The sequence below is a fragment of the Rhinopithecus roxellana genome, chromosome 8 (assembly GCF_007565055.1).
Source record: "Rhinopithecus roxellana isolate Shanxi Qingling chromosome 8, ASM756505v1, whole genome shotgun sequence".
Taxonomy (NCBI): domain Eukaryota; kingdom Metazoa; phylum Chordata; class Mammalia; order Primates; family Cercopithecidae; genus Rhinopithecus; species Rhinopithecus roxellana.
The window spans coordinates 73,207,098-73,227,363 of record NC_044556.1 but is presented as its reverse complement, the minus strand read 5'-3'; the positions used below and the strand labels follow the sequence as shown (position 1 = coordinate 73,227,363).

General features: G+C 40.1%; 1 protein-coding gene across 2 annotated transcripts in view; it reads left to right on the top strand.

Moving 5' to 3' along the window:
* Nucleotides 1-20,266, top strand: part of HSD11B1 (hydroxysteroid 11-beta dehydrogenase 1) — a 30,977-nt gene extending 10,711 nt beyond the window's left edge. Inside the window, exons 5-6 of one of the 2 annotated variants that reach the window (XM_010365611.2) lie at nucleotides 18,052-18,195; nucleotides 19,651-20,266. In XM_010365611.2, the coding sequence (XP_010363913.1) occupies nucleotides 18,052-18,195; nucleotides 19,651-19,868 (362 nt within the window). In that variant the 3' untranslated portion in view covers nucleotides 19,869-20,266. The remainder of the gene's footprint in view (nucleotides 1-18,051; nucleotides 18,196-19,650) is intronic. The other variant, XM_030936745.1, reaches the window with a different exon arrangement.

The following is a 20,266-nucleotide window of genomic DNA, read 5'->3' as shown; positions in this document are numbered from 1 at the left end:
GTGGCATCTGGCACAGGGTATCAGAACTAAGGGGGGTGATGACGGCGTCTGCAAGGGGGCCTGCCATGGGCAGCCCAACATAGGGTGAAAAAGGCATTCACCAGGCATTCATGTAGTCTGGCACTGGGGTGTCAGAACCCAGGTGGGATGAAGAAGCCAAATGAAGAATGATCACATACAGGGGCATTAATCACATAAGTAATACATATTGCAGATCTTGGAAGCCCCAGGTTCTCACTGTCAATGTTACAAATATGAAAGGGAAGAAAATGAGAATGGATCCTCTAGTGTTGGATTGCAATTGGAAGTGTGGGTATGAATTAATAGTTGTTTAATATACATGGACAGATATATAAATATAGATGTGTATCTATATATACATGCATGTATTCGCTCACTCTGTCCACTGACAGGACCTGGGAGCACACTTGGTGCCCAGATCTTGTTTTCTAAATATCATTCTCCACTAAAAAAAAGAAAAAAGAAAAAAACACCGAGGCTTCTTTGAGAAATGATTGATTCCAGGGCAGTGGCAAGAAAGGTACAAGATAAGCCTGAAAATCTTGTTCTGCCAGTAAGTACAGAACTGCTCAAAGGATAATAGGCACACATTACTAGGACACAGAAGCTAACTTTAAAGGGATCCCATTAGCCAAACCAAAAACCATTTGGGGCATCAAAATAAATAATAGTAACAGATTATCACCCATTGCAAAAACAGGAAATAAGTCCATAAAGTCATAAATAAATGCATGAATAAATAAATCAAGAGAGGGGAAGGATTTTTCATGAATAAATAAATCAAGATGGGAAGGATTTTTCATGAAAGCCAACTAATAAGAAATGATGAACTTAGAAAATCATCATTTGGTAACCATAATTGTAATAATTCAGCCAGGAAGCAACAAAGGATGCTAAAACTAGTGGGTAAAAGTTAAACAAGGAAGAGGATATTTACATAGTCTCAAAGTACTACCCCCTGTGCAACAACAACCAAAAACACCACAAACGACCTGATTCAAAAATGGGCAAAGGATATATGACAGACCCACAGCTAACATCATACTGAATGGGGAAAACTGGAAACCTTTCCTCTAATAATTGGAACTAAACAAGGATGCCCACTTTCACCACTCTTATTCAACACAGTATGGGAAGTCCTAGCCAGGGCAATCAGGCAAGAGAAAGAAATAAAAGACATCCAAACTGGAAAACAGGAAGTCAAATTTTCACTCATTCACGTGACATGATTTTATAATCAGAAAAGCCTACCTAAACACTACACAAAAAAACTCTTATAACTGATAAACAAGTTCAATAAAGTTGCAGTATACAAAATCAACATACAAAAATCAACAGTGTCCCCATATGCTAACAGCGATCAATCTGAAAAAAAAAAAGTCAAGAAAGCAATCCCATTTACAATAGCTACAGAAAAAAAAAAAAAAAAAAAAAAAAAAAAAAAAAAACCTAGGAATAAATTTAACCAAGGAGGTGAAAGACCTCTACAGGAAAAACTATAAAACACCCATTAAAGAAATGGAAGAGGACACAAACAAATGGAAATATATGCCATGCTCACGAATTAGAATAAATTAATGTTGTTAAAATGACCATAATACCAAGAGCAATCTATAGATTCACTGCAATTCCTATCAAAATACCAATGACATTTTTCACAGAAATAGAAAAAAAAAAAAAAACCAAAATTTGTAGGGATCCAAATAGCCAAAGCAATCCTAAGCAAAAAGAGCAAAACTGCAAGTAATACATTACCTGACTTGAAAATATATTAAAGGCTATAGTAACCAAAACAGCATGGTATTGGTATGAAAATAGACAGAACAATGGACAAGAATAGAGAACTCAGAAATAAACGCATGTATTTACAGCCAAGTGATTTTCAACAAAGGCACCAAGAACATGCATTGGGGAAAGGATAGTCTCTTCAATAAATGGTGCTGGAAAAACTGAACGTTCATATGCAGAAGAATGAAACTAGATCTCTATCTCTCACCATATACAAAAATTAATGCACAACAGATTAAAAACTTAAATGTAAGACCTGAAGCTATGAACCAGAAGAAAATGTAGGAAGAACACTCCATGACATTGGTCTAGGCAAATATTTTATGACTAAGGCCCCAAGAGCACAGGCAACAAAAACAAAAACAGACAATGAGGACTATATTAAACTAAAAACCTTCAGCACAGCAAAGGAAACAATCAACAAAGTGAGAAGACAACCTGTTTGATGGAAGAAAATATTTGCAAAATATCAATCCAACAAGGACTAATATCCAGAATATACAAGGTACTCAAATAACTCAATAGGAAAAAAAACTATGTTTTTAAAATGGGCAAAAGAAAGCCGGGCGCAGTGGCTCAAGCCTGTAATCCCAGCACTTTGGGAGGCCGAGACGGGCGGATCACGAGGTCAAGAGATCGAGACCATCCTGGCTAACATGGTGAAACCCCGTCTCTACTAAAAAAAAATACAAAAAAGCTAGCCGGGCGAGGTGGTGGGCGCCTGTAGTCCCAGCTACTCGGGAGGCTGAGGCAGGAGAATGGCATAAACCCGGGAGGCAGAGCTTGCAGTGAGCTGAGATCCGGCCACTGTACCCCAGCACGGGCGACAGAGCGAGACTCCGTCTCAAAAAAAAAAAAAAAAATGGGCAAAAGACCTGAACAGACATTTCTCAAAAAAAGACATACAACGTATAAATGGTTAACAAGTATATGAAAAATGCTCAACATCACTAATCATCAAGAAATTCAAATTAAAACTACAACGAGATATCATCTTATCAAATTGCTATTATCAGAAAGACAAAATATAACAGATACTAGTGTGGATGCAGAGAAAAGGGAACTCTTATATACTGTTGGTGGGAATGTAAATTATTGCAGTCACTATAGACAACAGTTTGGAGATTTCTCAAAAAAATTAAAAATAGAACTATCATATGATACAGCAATCCTATTACTGGGTATTTAACCAAGAGACAGAAAATTGGCCAGGTGAAATGGATCGTGCCTCTAATCCCAGCACTTTGGGAGGCTGCGGTGGACGGATCACTTGAGGTCAGGACTTAAAGACCAGCCTGGCCAACATGGTGAAACCCCGCCTCTACTAAAAATATAAAAATTAGCCAGGTGTGGTGGCCTATGCTGTAATCCAGCTACTTGGGATTATAGCTACTTGGGAGACTGAGACAGGAGGTAGAAGTTGCAGTGAGCCAAGATCGTGCCACTGCACTTCAGCCTGGGCAAGAGGTTAGACTCCATCTCAAAAAAAAGAAAAAAGAAAGAAAATCAATATATCAAAGAGATATATGCAACTCCATTCATTTGCAGTAATGTGGATGGAGCTGAAAGTCATTATGCTAAATGAAATAAGTCAGACACAGAAAGACAAACACTGCATGAACTCACTCATATGAGGGAACTAAAAAGGTTTCTCTCATGAAGGTAGAGAGTAGAATGATAGTTAACAGAGACTGGGAAGGATATCAGCATGTGGGCAGGAGGGTGAAGAGGGGTTGGTTACTGATTACAAACATGCAGTTAGAAGCAATAATTTCTATTGTTCAATAGTAGAGTGACTATAGTTAGTAACTACGTATTGTACATTTCAAAATAAGTGAGGACTTGAAATGTTCTCAACACAAAAATAATAAATACTTGTGATGATGGATATCTTAAATACCCTTACTTGATCATTACATATTCTATGGATGTAACAGAATATCACAGGTACCCCATAACTATATACAAATATTACGTATCAACTTAAATTTTTTAAAAAATTTAATGGGCAAAGAACTTGAATAAATATCTTACCAAAGACAAACAAGTGGCCAGTAAGCACATGAAGAGATGCTAAACATCATTAATCATTAGGGAAATGCAAATTGAAACAACAATGAGATACCACCTCACAGCACTAGGATGGCCACTATCCCTCACACTCCCCCAAAAAAACAGAAATAGCAAGTATTGGTGAGAATGTGGGGAAATTGGAATGCTGTGTACTATTGATGGCAATGTAAAATAGTACAGTCACTATGAAAAACAGTATGGCAGTACCTCAGAAAATTTAAAATAGAATTATCATGTGATCCAGCAATTCTAGTTCTGGGCATATACATAGAAGAACTGAAAGCAGGAGGCCGGGTGCGGTGGCTCATGCCTGTAATCCCAGCACTTCGGGAGGCCAAGGCAGGTGGATCACCTGAGGTCAGGAGTTCAAGACCAGCGTGGCCAATATGGTGAAACCCTGTCCCTACTAAAAATACAAAAATTAGCTGGCCATGGTGGCAGGCGTCTGTAATCCCAGCTTCTTAGGAGGCTGAGGCAGAGAATCGCTTGAACCTGGGAGGCGGAGGTTGCAGTGAGCCGAGATCGCGCCACTGCACTCCAGGCTGGGTGACACAGTGAGACTCTATCTCAAAAAAAGAAAAGAAAAGAGAAAAGAAAAGAAAGGAAAAGGAAAAGGAAAGGAAAGGAAAGGAAAGGAAAGGAAAGGAAAGGAAAGGAAAGGAAAGGAAAGGAAAGGAAAGGAAAGGAAAGGAAAGGAAAGGAAAGGAAAGGAAAGGAAAGGAAAGGAAAGGAAAGGAAAGGAAAGGAAGCAGAGTCTCAAAGAGATACTTGTATATCCATGTTCACAGGAACAGTATTCGTAATAGCGAAAACACTGTATGTTTCACTATTAGCAACCCAAGTGTCTATTGGCAGATGAATGGATAAGCAAAATGTAGTATGTATATACAATGGAATATTATTCAATCTTTAAAAGGAAAGAAATTCTGACACATGCTACAACGTGGCAGGACCTTGAGGACATCATGCAAAGGGAAATAAGCCAGCCACAGAAAGAGAATGAACCCTCTGGTGTTGGTTTGCAATTGGAGGAAACTGTATGATTCCACTTATATGAAGTTCTTAGGATGGTGAAAGTTATACAAAGTCAAAAGTAGAAGGGTGGTTGCCAGGGGCTGGGGAAGGAGAGAATGCAGAGTTATTGTTTAATGGGTATAGTTAGTTTTGCTACATGAAAAGAGTTCTGGAGATGGATGGCAGTGATGGTTACACAATAATATGAATGTACTGAATGCCCCTGAATTGTCTGCTTAAAACTGGTTAAGATAGGCCCCAGTGTGTGATGTTCCCCTCCCAGTGTCCACGTATTCTCATTGTTCAACTGCCACTTATGAGTGAGAACATGCAGTGTTTGGTTCTCTGTCCTCGTGATCGTTTGCTGAGAATGATGATTTCCAGCTTCATCCATGTCCCTGCAAAAGACATGAACTCATCCTTTTTTATGGCTGCATAGTATTCCATGTTGTATATGTGCCACATTTTCTTAATCCAGTCTATCATTGATGGACATTTGAGTTGGTTCCAAGTCTTTGCTATTGTGAATAGTGCCACAATAAACATACGTGTGCATGTATCTTTATAGTAGCATGATTTATAATCCTTATAAAGGATTGCTGGGTCAAATGGTATTTCTAGTTCTAGATTGGCTGGGGGAGGGATAGCATTAGGAGAAATCCCTAATGTAAATGACTAGTTGATGGGTACAGCAAACCAACATGGTTCGTGTATACCTATGTAACAAACCTGCACGTGGTGCACATGTACCCCAGAACTTAAAGTATAATTTTTAAAAAATGGTTAAGATAGGTTTTTTTTTAAAGTACCACCAGAAATTAAAAAAAATAAATAAAAAATAAATAAAAAAAAAAACTTACTGATTACGAGGGGGAAAAGAGTAATTTTACAGAAGAGAAACCTGATAGACGGCACCTGAATCAAATGATCAGTGGTTAAATAACATCACCAGTAATGGAATGAATTGAAAACATGTATCACTTGATGGGGTGCAATGTGAAGAACACAAGTTACTTCTGTGAACCTGCCAAAATGCATAACCTGAATCAAATCATGAGAAAACACCAGACAAATCCAAACTGAGGGACATTCATCAATAGTGCGCTAGTAAATGTTTAACAACAAGCTATCCAGAAAGGAAGAATCAAAAGCCCTGATTTGTAGCCTTTCCATGGAATCAACACTCCCATGATGACCATATCCACATGACATTCTCTTGCTTGCAAAATTTATAAACATTTAACCACCAGCTCTCACAATCTAGTACGAGCCAGCTTCAGCATATCAGCTTGTACAAAATAACTGGCTGTACTCTCCAACAGTGCCAAGGTCATGAAAATAAAGGAAAGACTGCAGAATCGTTGCAGAGCAAAGGCAACTGAAGAGTCATGACAACTAAATGCCAACACATGATCCTCGATTGGACCCTTTTGCTATAAAGGGTATTATTGGGACACATGACAAAATTTGAACAGGGTCTGTGGATTAGATAACATGGATACGTCAATGTTACTGTACTGGGTTGAACAGTGGCCCCCAAAAAGATATATGTACATCCTACCTGCCTGAACCTGTGAATGCAACTTTATTTGGACAAAGGGTCCTTGCAGATGTAATTAAGTTAAGGATCTTGTGATGAGATCATCCTGGATTAGCCAAGTGGGCTCTTAATCCACTGCCAAATGTCCTTATAGAGTCAGAGGAAGAGAAGACACAGACAGAGAGAAGAAAAGGCCATGTAAAGATGGAAAGTAGAGATTGTGACATAGCCACAAGGAATGCCGGCGGCCACCAGAAGCTGGAAAAGGCAAGGAAGCACTCTCTCTTAGAGCCTTTGGGGGGAATGCGGCCCTGCCAACACATTGATTTCAGACTTCTTGACTCCAGCACTGTGAGAGAATAAATTTCTGTTGTCTTAAGCCACCCAGTTTGTGGTAATTTGTTATGACAGCCCTAGGAAACTAATAAATTCCCTCATTTTGATGACTGTATTGTGATTATGTAGGACAGTGTCCTTCTGTGTAAGAAATGAACACTAAGTATTTGGGGGATATGGGACATGAGGTCAGCAATGACCTCAATTACAGCTATTACCCTCAAATGGCTCAGCAGAAAAGAAAAAAAAAAGGTTGTGTGTACTATTCTTGCAACTTTTCCTTAAGTTTAAAATTATTTCAAGAGAAGAAAAAATAATAATAATAATTCCCCATCCTGGGAGTCTAGTGACTTGGAGGATGTATGAGAGTGAATTTTGTGGGGCTTTTTCTGGGTTCTTCGGAGATCCCCTGCAGGAGACACCACCGCTGCCGCCCATTCTCCCTGCAGTTCCCTTTGTGTGAGCAATGCCTTCTCTACCTCATTACTTTCAGTTCAGCTTTCCCCTCAGCTCCTAGGCTTCAATCAGCCCAGCCCACTTGGCCCAGTCTACCCCACCATCCCTGGGCAGATGACCCCAGGCGAGCCCCCATCCACAGGATCCACACTGGGCCTCTGGGAAGTCAATCCTTGCACTACATGGTTGATCCCACAGTGCACTCAGCTTTGTTCTCAAGCAAGGGCAGTTCCAGCCCTCCCTGTTGCCTTTAGACTTTAGATGTGAGTCAAATCCCAGTCCCTGAACTCCAGGGGACATATTAAAAGTTCTCCAAATAATGCTGTTGAGGCCCCTCTCATGTGGCTTAAGGAGAGAGGGATGAAACTGCCCTGAGCATCGGTGGATATAGGCACAGGACACTGAGAACTCTCTCTTATCCAAGGGTGATTTAGGCTAGGCACGGGTGATTAGGCAATGCAGGCAGAACTGGTTTGGGCCCACCCTTCAACTGTGGATGTTCTTCAAATCTATTCTTTTATTCTTGCCTTAGAAGATGTGCTGATACTCTGAGACTTTAGGAAGAACTCCATTTTACATCCTGTCAACAGGCCCCATACCTGCATAGAAATATTCTTGCCAAAGTCACCTTGTGAAATTTAGTAACAAGTTTTATCTTATTTATCTCTGCTACATTTTGTGCTGTTTCAACACCATGTGCTTTTTCCTAATGATCAGCCAAAACACTGCCCTGGGTTTTCTCTGGCCACCTTAACTGTCCCCTCTCAGTCTCTTAGGTTTCTTGGCAACTCGCCAACCTTAATTGTTAGTTTCCTCAGGATTCTTCTATCCTAAACCTTCTCTTTTCACTCAACACACTTTCCCTGGATACATCCATTCTCTGCATTGCTTCAATTATCACTGGATTGTGGGATGTCTCAATACTTATGATGACACCTCAGGTCTTCTGGGGTATGGAGAAGATAGGTGGATTTATCTTGAGAGCCCAACTCGATCCAAACAACTAAAGAGTTTAGACCATGAGGGTCTCAACTGAGCAAGGATTTTTAGGAAGAGCTGGGAAAAATGGGGGGCAGGATCCAGGATGACTCTCTGGCCTTGACGCCATTTAGGCCTGATGCACCTCAAATTTGGGCTCATTCATTTGCCTGGGGTTGCTCTAAAAGTGTGAAGGCAGGCAGGAATGAAGATTTTCAATCCTTGTGCACTCCCTTCTGAGCAATCAATTAAAGCAGTCTAAAATCCACCTTTGAATTGGTAATCATTTCAAAATATCAGCAAGGCAGTTAGGGATGGAGGGTAGAGAGAGGATGAACGAAAGCACGTAGGCCTCTTTTTGACCTCTTCTACTCAGCTAACAAGGCTCAGTTCATGGTTTCTTTGCCAGCTCTCTGGCTCTTACTGTTTCTACAGTGGCTGAGTCCCAGCATTTCTAGGACAGAGCTAATTACATTCTGTCCCACTTATCATCATGTCTGCCTTCATCCTTCTAAGACTCTGTGTCCCATATTTTGCTTCAGAAAATATAGTCACCATAGCTCTGTTTCTTAGTGTTCTAAAACTTCCCAGAAAGCTAGCTGCCATCTTTCTCTTCTGCTATGATGGCCCCACCCTCCCACATAAGCCAAAACTTAACCTTGGGTAGAAACACTCAGGCTTCCGACCCCCTCAATTCCATGACTGCTTCATGCATATTAGAACAGTGCATTTATTTACTTATTAATTTTATTTAATTGAACACATACACTAGCACATCTTTTTTAAAAAAACTGGCAATCCAACAAGTGGATCTCACAGGGTGCAATCAGAAAACAAGTTGATTCTTTCCTCCCACTGCCTGTTCAAACCTGTTCTGTGGGCAGGTCCTCCCTGAGCCTGGACATGAGCTAGGGCAGATGGTAATACTTTTCTGGTTACTCCAGGTTAGTAAAAAATCCTATGGCTGCCCCCAGTCCCCAGAATAGTCTCATTTCTGAATAGGTAAAATGTCTAGTCATGTGCAATTTAACTTTAACCAAAGCTTCTCCCCTTGCTAAGCTGGAACCTGCTGTTGGTAGGAAATGTGTTTGTTCTTTCCTCTCTTTCCTCACCTCCTCCCCACTCCTTGACCGCCTCTAGCCTGTCTTTGGTTAAAGGAAAAGGGAGAATGCAGGGAAGAGGATAAGGAGTAGGAAAGGTCTTATTTGGCTGGCACCCAGCTAACACATTGGTCTTCTCTCGACATTCAGAACTCATGCTCTCTGACCACTTGGTGGATGTTCAAATCTGACTCTTGCATTGCATGCTTTTGTGGAATCTTTGGAGGCCCTTTCTGGAATACTAGCAATTCTTCTTGTGGTTTGGGCAGCAGTTGCTTATGTTATTTCCTTTGGGCCCTGGGATTACAGTGGGAATACAAGAGAATACACTCACTGCTTCAGGCTGTCCTTTTGGGCAGAATTGGAAATGGCTCCAGAAGAGAAGGGATAGGTCCTGGGACAAGGCCCACAGAGTGGTGAGCAGAGTGTGGGCTGGATTTCAGGTCCACCTACAAGGGAGAGTTTCCATAGGCGTGACACAATTTGGGCTATGCAATGGCTTTGCCCATAGCCATGGCCTCTCAGATTGAGTCAGACCCCAGTCCCCCTTGTTGCTCATCAAACTCTTTGGGACAAGCTCTCTGAGGTCTCTTTGAAGTCACTCTCACAAGGACTGACGTGAGGAAAATCCCCCACCCCTTCTTTTTAGAAGATCAATGAGACATTGCTAATTTCTTCTCCCTAACTCCCATCCTCTCTGGCCTCCCAGTGTCAGCCCCTTTATTTCCTTGGGATGTTTGTTTGTGTTTCCATGTTCCCTGTAAGTGCACAGGTGGTCTGGAACCTCCCTTCAGAACGTGGAAGCCTTTGCCAATTACTGTGATGTTCTCAGCCTTTGAACCTCAGCTGAAACTAAAGCAGAAAAAGTCAAATTTTAACATCCTGTTACATGTTGTTTACTCCACTTTGACCAGGCCTTTTGACTCATGGAACCTTTTTTAAAAAATAAAAATCTAGATTTTTAGAGGGATTTTGCCCTTTTCAGCTTTCTGAAACTTCTAAATATAGTTTACATAGAGCAGAACGTAGGGGTTTCCTCACACAAGCTAATTCGCACTATGTGGAAAAATGTTTAAGAACAGACTTGTAAATAGAAATAGACTTTAATTAAATGCACCAAGGTTGTTAGAACCTGGAAGATTTTTCTCTCTTCTCTTCATTTTTTTTCTGCTTTTTTTTTAAAATATATATTCCAGATCTCCTTTAGTGAGCCTAGACTGGTTCACAATCCTTATCTGCAATTCCAAAATCCAAAAAGGCTATGGGAAAACAAATGGAAACAATAATAAAACTCCAAAAACTAAGGATTTTCTTTGCATAATTAAATGTACCTAATGAATTTAACCTGAACTGAAGTGAGGCTACACAAATCCTTCCTTTATCTCAGTATTAACTTTCCAATGTTTTAGTGCAGAAATAATAACATGTTCTCATACAGGCTGCCTCCTCCAACCCTACTGGAGATGCAATGTAATATCTATTATATGCCCAAACCACCATCTAAAATCCAAAAATAAATTTAATTTCCATAATACATCTGACTCTAAGAGTTTTGGGTAAGTGTTCATAAGTCTATACTTTTGTAAAAGAATAAATACAATAAACTTTGCTATTATTTTCCTTGTCTGACTAGCTTCTCACTGTCTATCTAACTCCTGCCTCTAATTTTTGTACAAGCCATTCTTCCACCTCCCTGGTCCTTTATGTACTTCCTTTCATCAAGTAGAATTTACAACCTACCTCCTCCAGGTGGAGTTTCCTGATAGTCCAATATATTTCTTCACCTAAGCATCCAGTTTAGATTTGAAATACATGTTTTCCTTAGTCATGCCAGTTTGGGTTTTAAAGAGACTTAATTCATAATTCAGTGACTGCTCACCCAGCTGTCATTGTGGGACTTTAGCCTCTTCCAAAGACCTCTCTCCATTTCTTCCAGGAGTTCCTAGATGATGTTCAACAAGCTTAGGCCACCATGTCTTTCCTGCCCCACACTCATTCTCAAAATGCACTATGAATGTCATTTATGGATAAAGCCACTCTTTCCTACTGAGCTCTTTAGCACAGTCCTCTACTCCAGAAACAGACTAGAAGAATGGGGGGGGAGGGGCAGAGCTCAAATCCACAGGTTAATGGTCCTTATTTGCACATGGTCCTTATATGCATTGAATTTAAGTACTGGCACAGATCAATAGCAGGTCACAAAATCTGAGAGATGTCAACAACAGCTATAGTCATATGTAATTATGTTATAGTGTACCTCATGCATAGTCTTCATAATAAAGGCTAATCATTTGTCAATAGTCTTTGTCCAACCTTATATGCTTGCATAATAGTTCATTTTTTTCACCATCTAAAAGTGGGCAGATCTCAAGGTCAAGAGATCAAGACCATTCTGGCCAACACAGTGAAACCCTGTCTCCACTAAAAACACAAAAATCAGCCAGGCATGGTGCCACACGCCTGTAGTCCCAGCTACTCAGGAGTCTGACACAGGAGAATCACTTGAACCGGGAGGCATAGATTGCAGTGAGCCAAGATCGCGCCACTGCACTTCAACCTGGCAACAGAATGAAACTCCATCAAAAAAAAAAAAAAATTTTTTTTTTTTTAGGCTGGGCACAGTGGCTCATGCCTGTAATCCTAGTACTTTGGGAGGGCAAGGCAGGAGGATCACTTGATGCCAGGGATTTTAGGCCAGCCTGTGCAACATAGTGAGACGTTGTCTCTACAAAAAATAAAAATTAAATTAGCCAAGCGCAGGGGCATGCATCTGTAACCCCAGCAACTCAGGAGGCTGGGGTGGGAGGATGAGCTATGATCTCACCACTGTGCTTTAGCACTTCAGCCTGGGTGGGTGACAGAGTGAGATCCTGTTTCTAATAACAACAACAAAAAAAAAAAAAAAAAAAAAAAAAAAAAAAAACTTTTTAAACTATGCATGCATCCATGTCATGAATTTTTCAGGTGGTCTTCTGACATGTCTGGCTCCTTCACTACTTCTCTCCTTTCTTCTGCTTTCACTTTCTCTCTTCTCTTACTTAACCTCCTTCTCGTACAAAACCATTTAGGATTCTTCTATGTACCTTGAGCATAACCCGAGGCATAATTAAGGATGGGCAATGTGATGCATGCGCTCCATGAGTGGTATAAAAATAACTGCTCTATGAATGCAGACTATGGCTTCACAGGATATCTTGCTTCTGCATCTCTGTTGCCACCTAGACAAATACATTAAATGTCACAGTCAATATCTTTATTGTCATCTAGGGGTGTGTAGTGGGCTGAATGGTGGTCCTGCCCCAAAAGATATGTCCACCTAGATCCTGTGAACGTGACCTTAAGTGGACACATAGAAAGTCCTTGAGAATGTAACTTAAGATCTCAAGATGAAATCATCCCAGATTATCTGAGAGGCCCTAAATCCAATGACAAGTGACCTTATAAGAATAGTAAAAGAGACAGACAGAAGAGAAGAAAGTGATGTGAAGATGGAGGCAGAGACTGGAGCTGTCAGCACAACTCAGCTCCAACTGCCAGCAGACATGAGAAGCTAGAAGAGACAAAAAAAGGATTCCTTGCTATAGCTTTTGGAGGAAGCATGGCTGTGCTGATAACTTAGTTTTGGACTTCTGGATTCCAGTACTGTAAGAGAACACATTTCTGTAGTCTTACGCTACCAAGTTTGTGGTAATTTGTTATGGCAGCCCTGGGAAATGAATACAAAGGGACTAGGAATGACTAGCCCTGTCTATTTATGGGTATCCTCATCTGTCGGCTTAGAAGTGAAAATACTGCTATTCATAAATTTTGCCTATTTTGGACTCAACTAGCAAAACAGAGAGAATCCTCACCAATGCTCTTCCTGCATTGGGTTTAACACATGGCTCCTGGAAAACACAAGTATAAAGAACGGTGGTTTCTGTAGAGGAAGTACCACCTAGTGTTCAAGAGTGTGGGCCACTAGAGTCAAATTTGAATCCTAGTTTGAATCCTGCTTCTCCCCCTCATGAACCTTGAAACTTTGAGCATTTATTCTTTAGACTCTAGACGGGCACATAAGAGCTAAATAAATTTCAGAGGTTATTGTGTTTGCTCCATATGCTTGCTTACTTTTGCAGAATACTTGTCTCTGCTTACTTATCCCTCTCCATGGCTGAAAATGGCTATCCCAGTCCCAACCTTACATGACCTTTTCATTCAAAATCCAACAGCAGCAATCAGAATCTTTTCGTCGCTCTTTCAATTTATTGAAAGAGAGACCATGATGTGTGTTCAAGCCAGTGTGCACATTCGTGATAACTGGGCCAACCTTCCATGGCTAGAAAGATAAAGTCTCTGTGAAGGGGATGAGGGCAGGAAGGCCATGGCAAGCATTTCTAGTACACTGTAGCTTTTCACATTTTATATATTCAAACCTATTTATGTCTTCCTTCATAATATGCGCCTCCAGTTTCATGCTTTAAAAGGTACCTCTAACTTTGAGATTAGAAATTCACCCACAGCTTATTTTAGTTTTTTACTTTTCACATATACTCTGTGATCTAATTTGAATTTATTTATTAGAATGCCGCTTTTTTTCTCCAAGTAACTAGCTATTTGTCCCAACATTATTTTTTGAATAGCTCCTACTTTTCTCACCAATTTGAATACTAATACCACTAACAATAATAGCATTTTCTGAATGCTTTCTATGTGCCAGAGTTTGTGCTAAGTATATTACATGGGTTACTCCAGCTTGGTTATATTATTATCCACATACTACAGCTAAGAATTGGCATACTTGGGATTCACACCTGGGTCATCTGACTCCAGAGCTCATACTTTTAATTACTATTCTATTCTTATAAGTAATGTGGATCTATTTTTGTTTCAAACAATAAGGAAAATTATTGACATAACTGGAAGTCCAGATGTAGGGCAGGCTTCACAGTTGACTTGGCTGAAGCTCAGTGTCCCCGTGATTCTCTTGGCTCTGCTCTCTTCCATGTGTGGCTTCATCCTCAGGCTGACAATGAGATAGCTGCAGCAATTCCCACCCCCATATCAATGCACAAAAATGTGTCAGAAGAAAAAAAGGATTGCTACTCTCAGAAACTCTTCCAGAAAAACACTAACTTTTTGAGACACTCCAACAAAATTTTCTTCAAGTCTCATTGGTCCAAAATGAGCCACATGGCCATTCCTGTATCAATCATGAGTAAGAAGAATGGGATAAAATAGATTACATAAACTCACACTGACAGTTAGGAATTATGTCAGCTTTCTTTTGGCACATGGGCTGCATAGAAGTGGGGATAACTATCAATAAGAAGTAAGTTCAGCTGTCAGATACAGAAAACCTAAAATAATAGTGGACTCAATAAACTAGAATTTAGGCTGGGCATGGTGGTTCATGCCTGTAATTCCAACACTTTGGGAGGCTGAGGCAGGTGGATCACTTGAGGTCAGGAGTTCAAGACCAGCCTGGCGAACATGGCGAAATCCTGTTTCTACTAAAAATACAAAAATTAGCCGGGTTTGGTAGCTCACACCTGTAATCCCAGCTACTCAGGAGGTTGAGGCAGGAGAATCACTTGAACTTGGGAGGCAGAAGTTCCAGTGAGCCAAGATCATGCCATTGCACTCCAGTCTGGGCAACAGAGCAAGACTCTGCCTCAGAAAAACAAAACAAAACAAAATACCAGTAAGTTAAAATTTAAATCAGGTCTGAAGGTAGGCAGTATAGGGCCAGTAGAGTATGGCAGCTCTATGGTCACCAAGGTTCCTTCCTTCTATCTAAACTATCTAAATGTTTTGCCATCCCCAACATGTGGCTTCTACCTCATGGTCCAAGATAGGTCTGGAGCCACAGTCATTACATCCACCTTCAGACACCAAGAAGGACAAAGGAGTGGGAAGGAGAGACTGGCTTCTCCCTTTAAGGATGTGTCCCAACATTGAAACCAAAACTAAAGATACAACAAAAAAGAGAAAACCACAGGCCAAATCCCTGATGAACACAGATGCAAAAATCCTCAACAAAATACTAGCAAACAGAACTCAACAACATTTTAAAGGATCATTCATCATGATCAAGTAGGATTCATCTCCAAGATGCAAGGATGGTTCAATATGAGCAAATCAATAAATGTGATACATCACAACAATAGAATCAAAGACAAAAACTGTATGATCATTTCAGTAGATAATGAAAAAGCATTTGGTAAAATGCAACATCCCTTCATGATAAAAACCCTCAACAAATTGGGTATAGAAGGGATATACCTCAACATGATAAAGGCCATATATGACAAATCTATAGCTAATATCTTACTGAACAAGGAAAAATTGAAAGCCTTTCCACTAAGATTTGGAACAAGAGAGTGATGCCAACTTTCACCACTTTTATTCAACGTAGTACTGGAAGTTCTAGCCAGAGCACTTAGACAACAGAAAGAAATAAAGGGCATCCAAGTTGGAAAGAAAGAAGTCAAAAACCTCACTGCAGCTTAACAAAGAGAGATTCCTTCTTCTCAGGTAGGTTTTGGTGGACTTACATGATGTCTTCAAGAATCCAAGGTCATTCCACATTTCTGTTCCACCATAATTAACATTAGCTTTTCCTATAGTTCACAAACTGACTGCTACAATTCTAGCCATCATATCTGAGGTTCATTAGGAGGAAAGGAGAAGGGCAAAATGTAAAAGTTGCATGCCACCTGAATCCATCTAATTTATCAGGATATCAATATCTTTCCTAGAAACCTCATCTGTTAGATTTCTCATTGGCCAGAACTATTACGTTGCATGGCTTATTAGGGCAAGAAAATCTCAGGGAGATGAGATTTGCACAATGGAAATGTAATAATAATGAATTTTAAAATGATTACATTGCTGTCCTGAACAAAATCAGACTCTATTATTAAAGAAGGAGGAATGGATATTGAGTAGATTACACTGTTTACTGTAATTTTCCATCTAGAATATTTTTTGCTATATGATATAAAACAAACAGTTAATTTTTTCCAATTAGTTAACCACCTTTCTCAGCATCTTTATTAAATAACCCATCCTTTCTTCATTGGTTTGACATACAACATATTATATTTGAAACATATAGAAATTCCAATTCTGATAACTGCAGAGTGGCACCTGAAAGACCATCCTTCCCCAGATTACAACTATAAACTTTTGACAAAATATCGACAACAACCATTGAAAGTACTGGAGATTAACCAAGAGCAGATAGAAAATGGAGGGTTATTGACACTTGGAAGAAGGAAATGACAGGAGGCGAATTTCCCACTTGTATAGCTTTATGCCTAAGGGCAGTCCCAATCAGTGCCATATCTGGGATAGAAACCTGCCATCTTGCCAACATGAATAGCTAGAAGGAAGAGGTTGAGGTTACCGTAACAGCTGGAATATAAAGGGGGATATGCTGGAAAGGAGAGTCAGAGTGGAGAAACACTGAATCCTATACATAAGCTCTGTCCAAATCTCTAGTTGTTCTCTGAACAATGCATGGGCAATGCAGAAATCAAGCAGCCAAGTTAAGATTCAAATAATTGAAAAGAGATTTCAGCTGATACTTATTACAAGAGACAGCGTTTCACCCGTTAACTGGCCACTTAAAAAAAAAAAAATCAACACTCTTTGGAGGAATGTGATAGAATCCAGGCACCCTGCAATGTATCATTCACGACATCCAGGATACAATAAAAAATTAACACCCATACAAGAATAGTAAATATGACCCATACTTAGGAGGAAAGGAAATCAATAAAGATCAATCTTAAAATTACCCAAACTCTGGAATTAGCAGACAATTGATTTTAAAGTAGCTCGGTAAAGACTGTAGGGTCTCAGGTCACTTCTACTCTCCCCTCCTAAAAAGGGTATTAATAATATTTTATCCTATTAGGCATATGTTCACATATCCTTCAAAAAACTTGAGTGATAAGTGTGTCTTAAGCAGTCTGGTGAACGTTTTTTAAAAAAGTGGTTTTGGGTAGAAAAGCAAAGACAGGATTTTGTTTTTTGTTTTTTTTGAGATGGAGTCTCTATCACCCAGGCTTCTGTGTGGTGGCACGATCTCAGCTCACTGCAACCTCCGCCTCCCAAATTCAAGCGATTCACCTGCCTCAGCCTCCTGAATAGATAGGACTACAGGCGTGCGCCCAGCTAATTTTTGTATTTTTAGTAGAGACGGAGTTTCACCATGTTAGTCAGGCTGGTCTCAAACTCCTGACCTCAAGTGATCTGCCCACCTCAGCCTCCCAAAGTGCTGGGATTATAGGTGTGAGCCACCGCACCCGGCCAGGACAGTGTTTTTTTAAATCCCTTTGTAAGGAAAGTAAAACATACCCTTTCCATTGTCAGCAGGTCACTGAGTTGGCAGAGATCACTTATCAAACTCTTGGATCCCCACACTTGGTTCAGAGGTGGAAGAGTTAGCAGCTGTGGAATTACATGGCTCTTTTGTAGCCTCACTTGTTTATCACCTTTACTAAAACCCTAAACAGTCCCTCTTCAGTGAAGGCTGTCCTGCAGCCCAATCCCACCCCATGCCTTCGATACCTTAATGTTTTTCTTTTCAAAATTCAATACAGCAGTATAATTTCCATGGGGAATATAGAGAAACTAAGACTCAAAGGGGTAAAAGGACACCATAGGAGTTACAAAGCCTACTACAGATAAAGATCAGCTCTGTCAGAAGCTGAAATGGGCTGCCTTATTAACCCATTTCTTTAATCTATCATCTAGGGAAAGTGGCTTATCCAATGGTTGCTGCCTATTCTGCAAGCAAGTTTGCTTTGGATGGGTTCTTCTCCTCCATCAGAAAGGAATATTCAGTGGCCAAGGTCAATGTATCAATCACTCTCTGTGTTCTTGGCCTCATAGACACAGGTAAGGTCAAGACTTTGAATAATTACCTGCAGATGAACTGTCTGCCTTACCATTGTGGATAAACAAAGGTGCTGAACTCCCCAACCTCATGTGTAATGCACTAAAAACGAACCAGTGCAGAAAGCACTAGCTGTCTCATTTAAAGGCATTTCTGTCACCAGTGGAGGCTCTGGATATTCTTTGAATCTCCTTTCCAGTTTGATTACCAAGGTGGCTGGGTCTCACCACATTCATCACTTAACCCTTTGCTGAACACCTTATGTCCTCATGGACACTCAGTGACCATTACGTTCCTATATGAGACTTATCAAATACAAGTTTGTGTTTCTTAAAAGCATCACCAATAATAAGACACACTGGTATGTCATGAACTCTTTGATGTGATGTGCTGAGAAGGACACAACATCATTTTTGTAGTGTTCTTGCCAAAATACATGACCCCACTCCAATCATAAGAGAACAATGAACAAACCCAAATCAAGGAACATTTTATAAAACATTTGGTCAGCATTCTTCAAAAGTATCAAGGCCATGAGATGCAAAGAAAGGCTGAAGAACTGTCACAGATTAGAAGAAAGATGGGAAGAAATTACTACTAAGTGGAATCCTGGATAAGATCTAGGAACATAAAAGGAATATTAGTGAAAAAATAAGTTCTGTAGTTTAGTTAATATATTGTATCAATTCTATTATTGTACCTGTCCTAAATCATTGCACAATGGTTATGTGTGATGTTGCAAACAGGGGGAGCAAATGTGGAATATAAGAGGGTACTGCATGTAATTTTTACAACTTTTCTGTTAAGTCCAAATACAAGTTTATCTAAAACATGTGGCAGATATTAAAAGAAAATTCTCTTTGAAGAGTAATTGAGTAGTAGTTAGAGAAGTAAAGAAAGAGACCGAGGCCCAGAGGGAAACAAGAAAGGAATGGAGACAGAGAGAAGTTGTACAAGATGGACATGAAAACTTGGAAAGAGAGAGAAGTGAAAGTGGTGACAAGGGAGCAAAAGCCTGGATTCTTGAGTATCTCTTCCTTTTATAAGACAGTAAGTCATTATCATACAGCACTCTGGTTTTGCCCACTGGCACTTCCCATTAGCTACTGAGTCATTATGAGACTTCTATCCTCATTCTGCTCCCCCATATTACTTCTCCGCCTCCAAACAAAATACCCAAGAGAGAAGCATGATTCAGATCTCCTGAATAATCATCTCTAACTGCTCCCATCAATCTCCATCCCAGAAGGCAAGGCCCCTATTAACACTAAGGCCTCTCTTTGCCCAACAGACTCTAACATACCCAGTCTCTCCATGTATTACCTATAGCGCCTGTAAGGCTTGCAGAGCAAACACTGCCAAAAGCCCCTGACAGCTAAGTGGTTGATGTCTCCAGGCCTTCCATCATGTAGACTGTCATAGTCGGATAACCCTACTCTTCCCTTGTCATTCTATAGACACAGCTATGAAGGCAGTTTCTGGGATAATCAATATGCAAGCAGCTCCAAAGGAGGAATGTGCCCTTGAGATCATCAAAGGGGGAGCTCTGCGCCAAGAAGAAGTATATTATGACAGCTCACTCTGGACCACTCTTCTGATGAGAAATCCATGCAGGAAGATCCTGGAATTTCTCTACTCAACGAGCTATAATATGGACAGATTCATAAAAAACTAGGAACTCCCTAAGGGCTGGGCATGCTGAGAGATTCTGGGACTGTTCTGTCTCATATTTATCTGAGCTCTTGTCCATGAAGACATCTTCCCAGAGTGTCCCCAGAGACATGCAAGTCATGGGTCACACCTGACAAATGGAAGGAGTTCCTCTAACATTTGCACAATGGAAATGTAATAATAATGAATGTCATGCACCACTGCAGCCAGCAGTTATAAAATTGTTAGTAAACATAGGTATAATTACCAGATAGTTATATTAAATTTATCTCTTACATATAATAATATGTGATGATTAATACAATATTAATTATAATAAAGGTCACATAAACTTTATAAATTCATAACTGGTAGCTATAACTTGAGCTTATTCAGGATAGTTTCTTTAAAATCATAAACTGT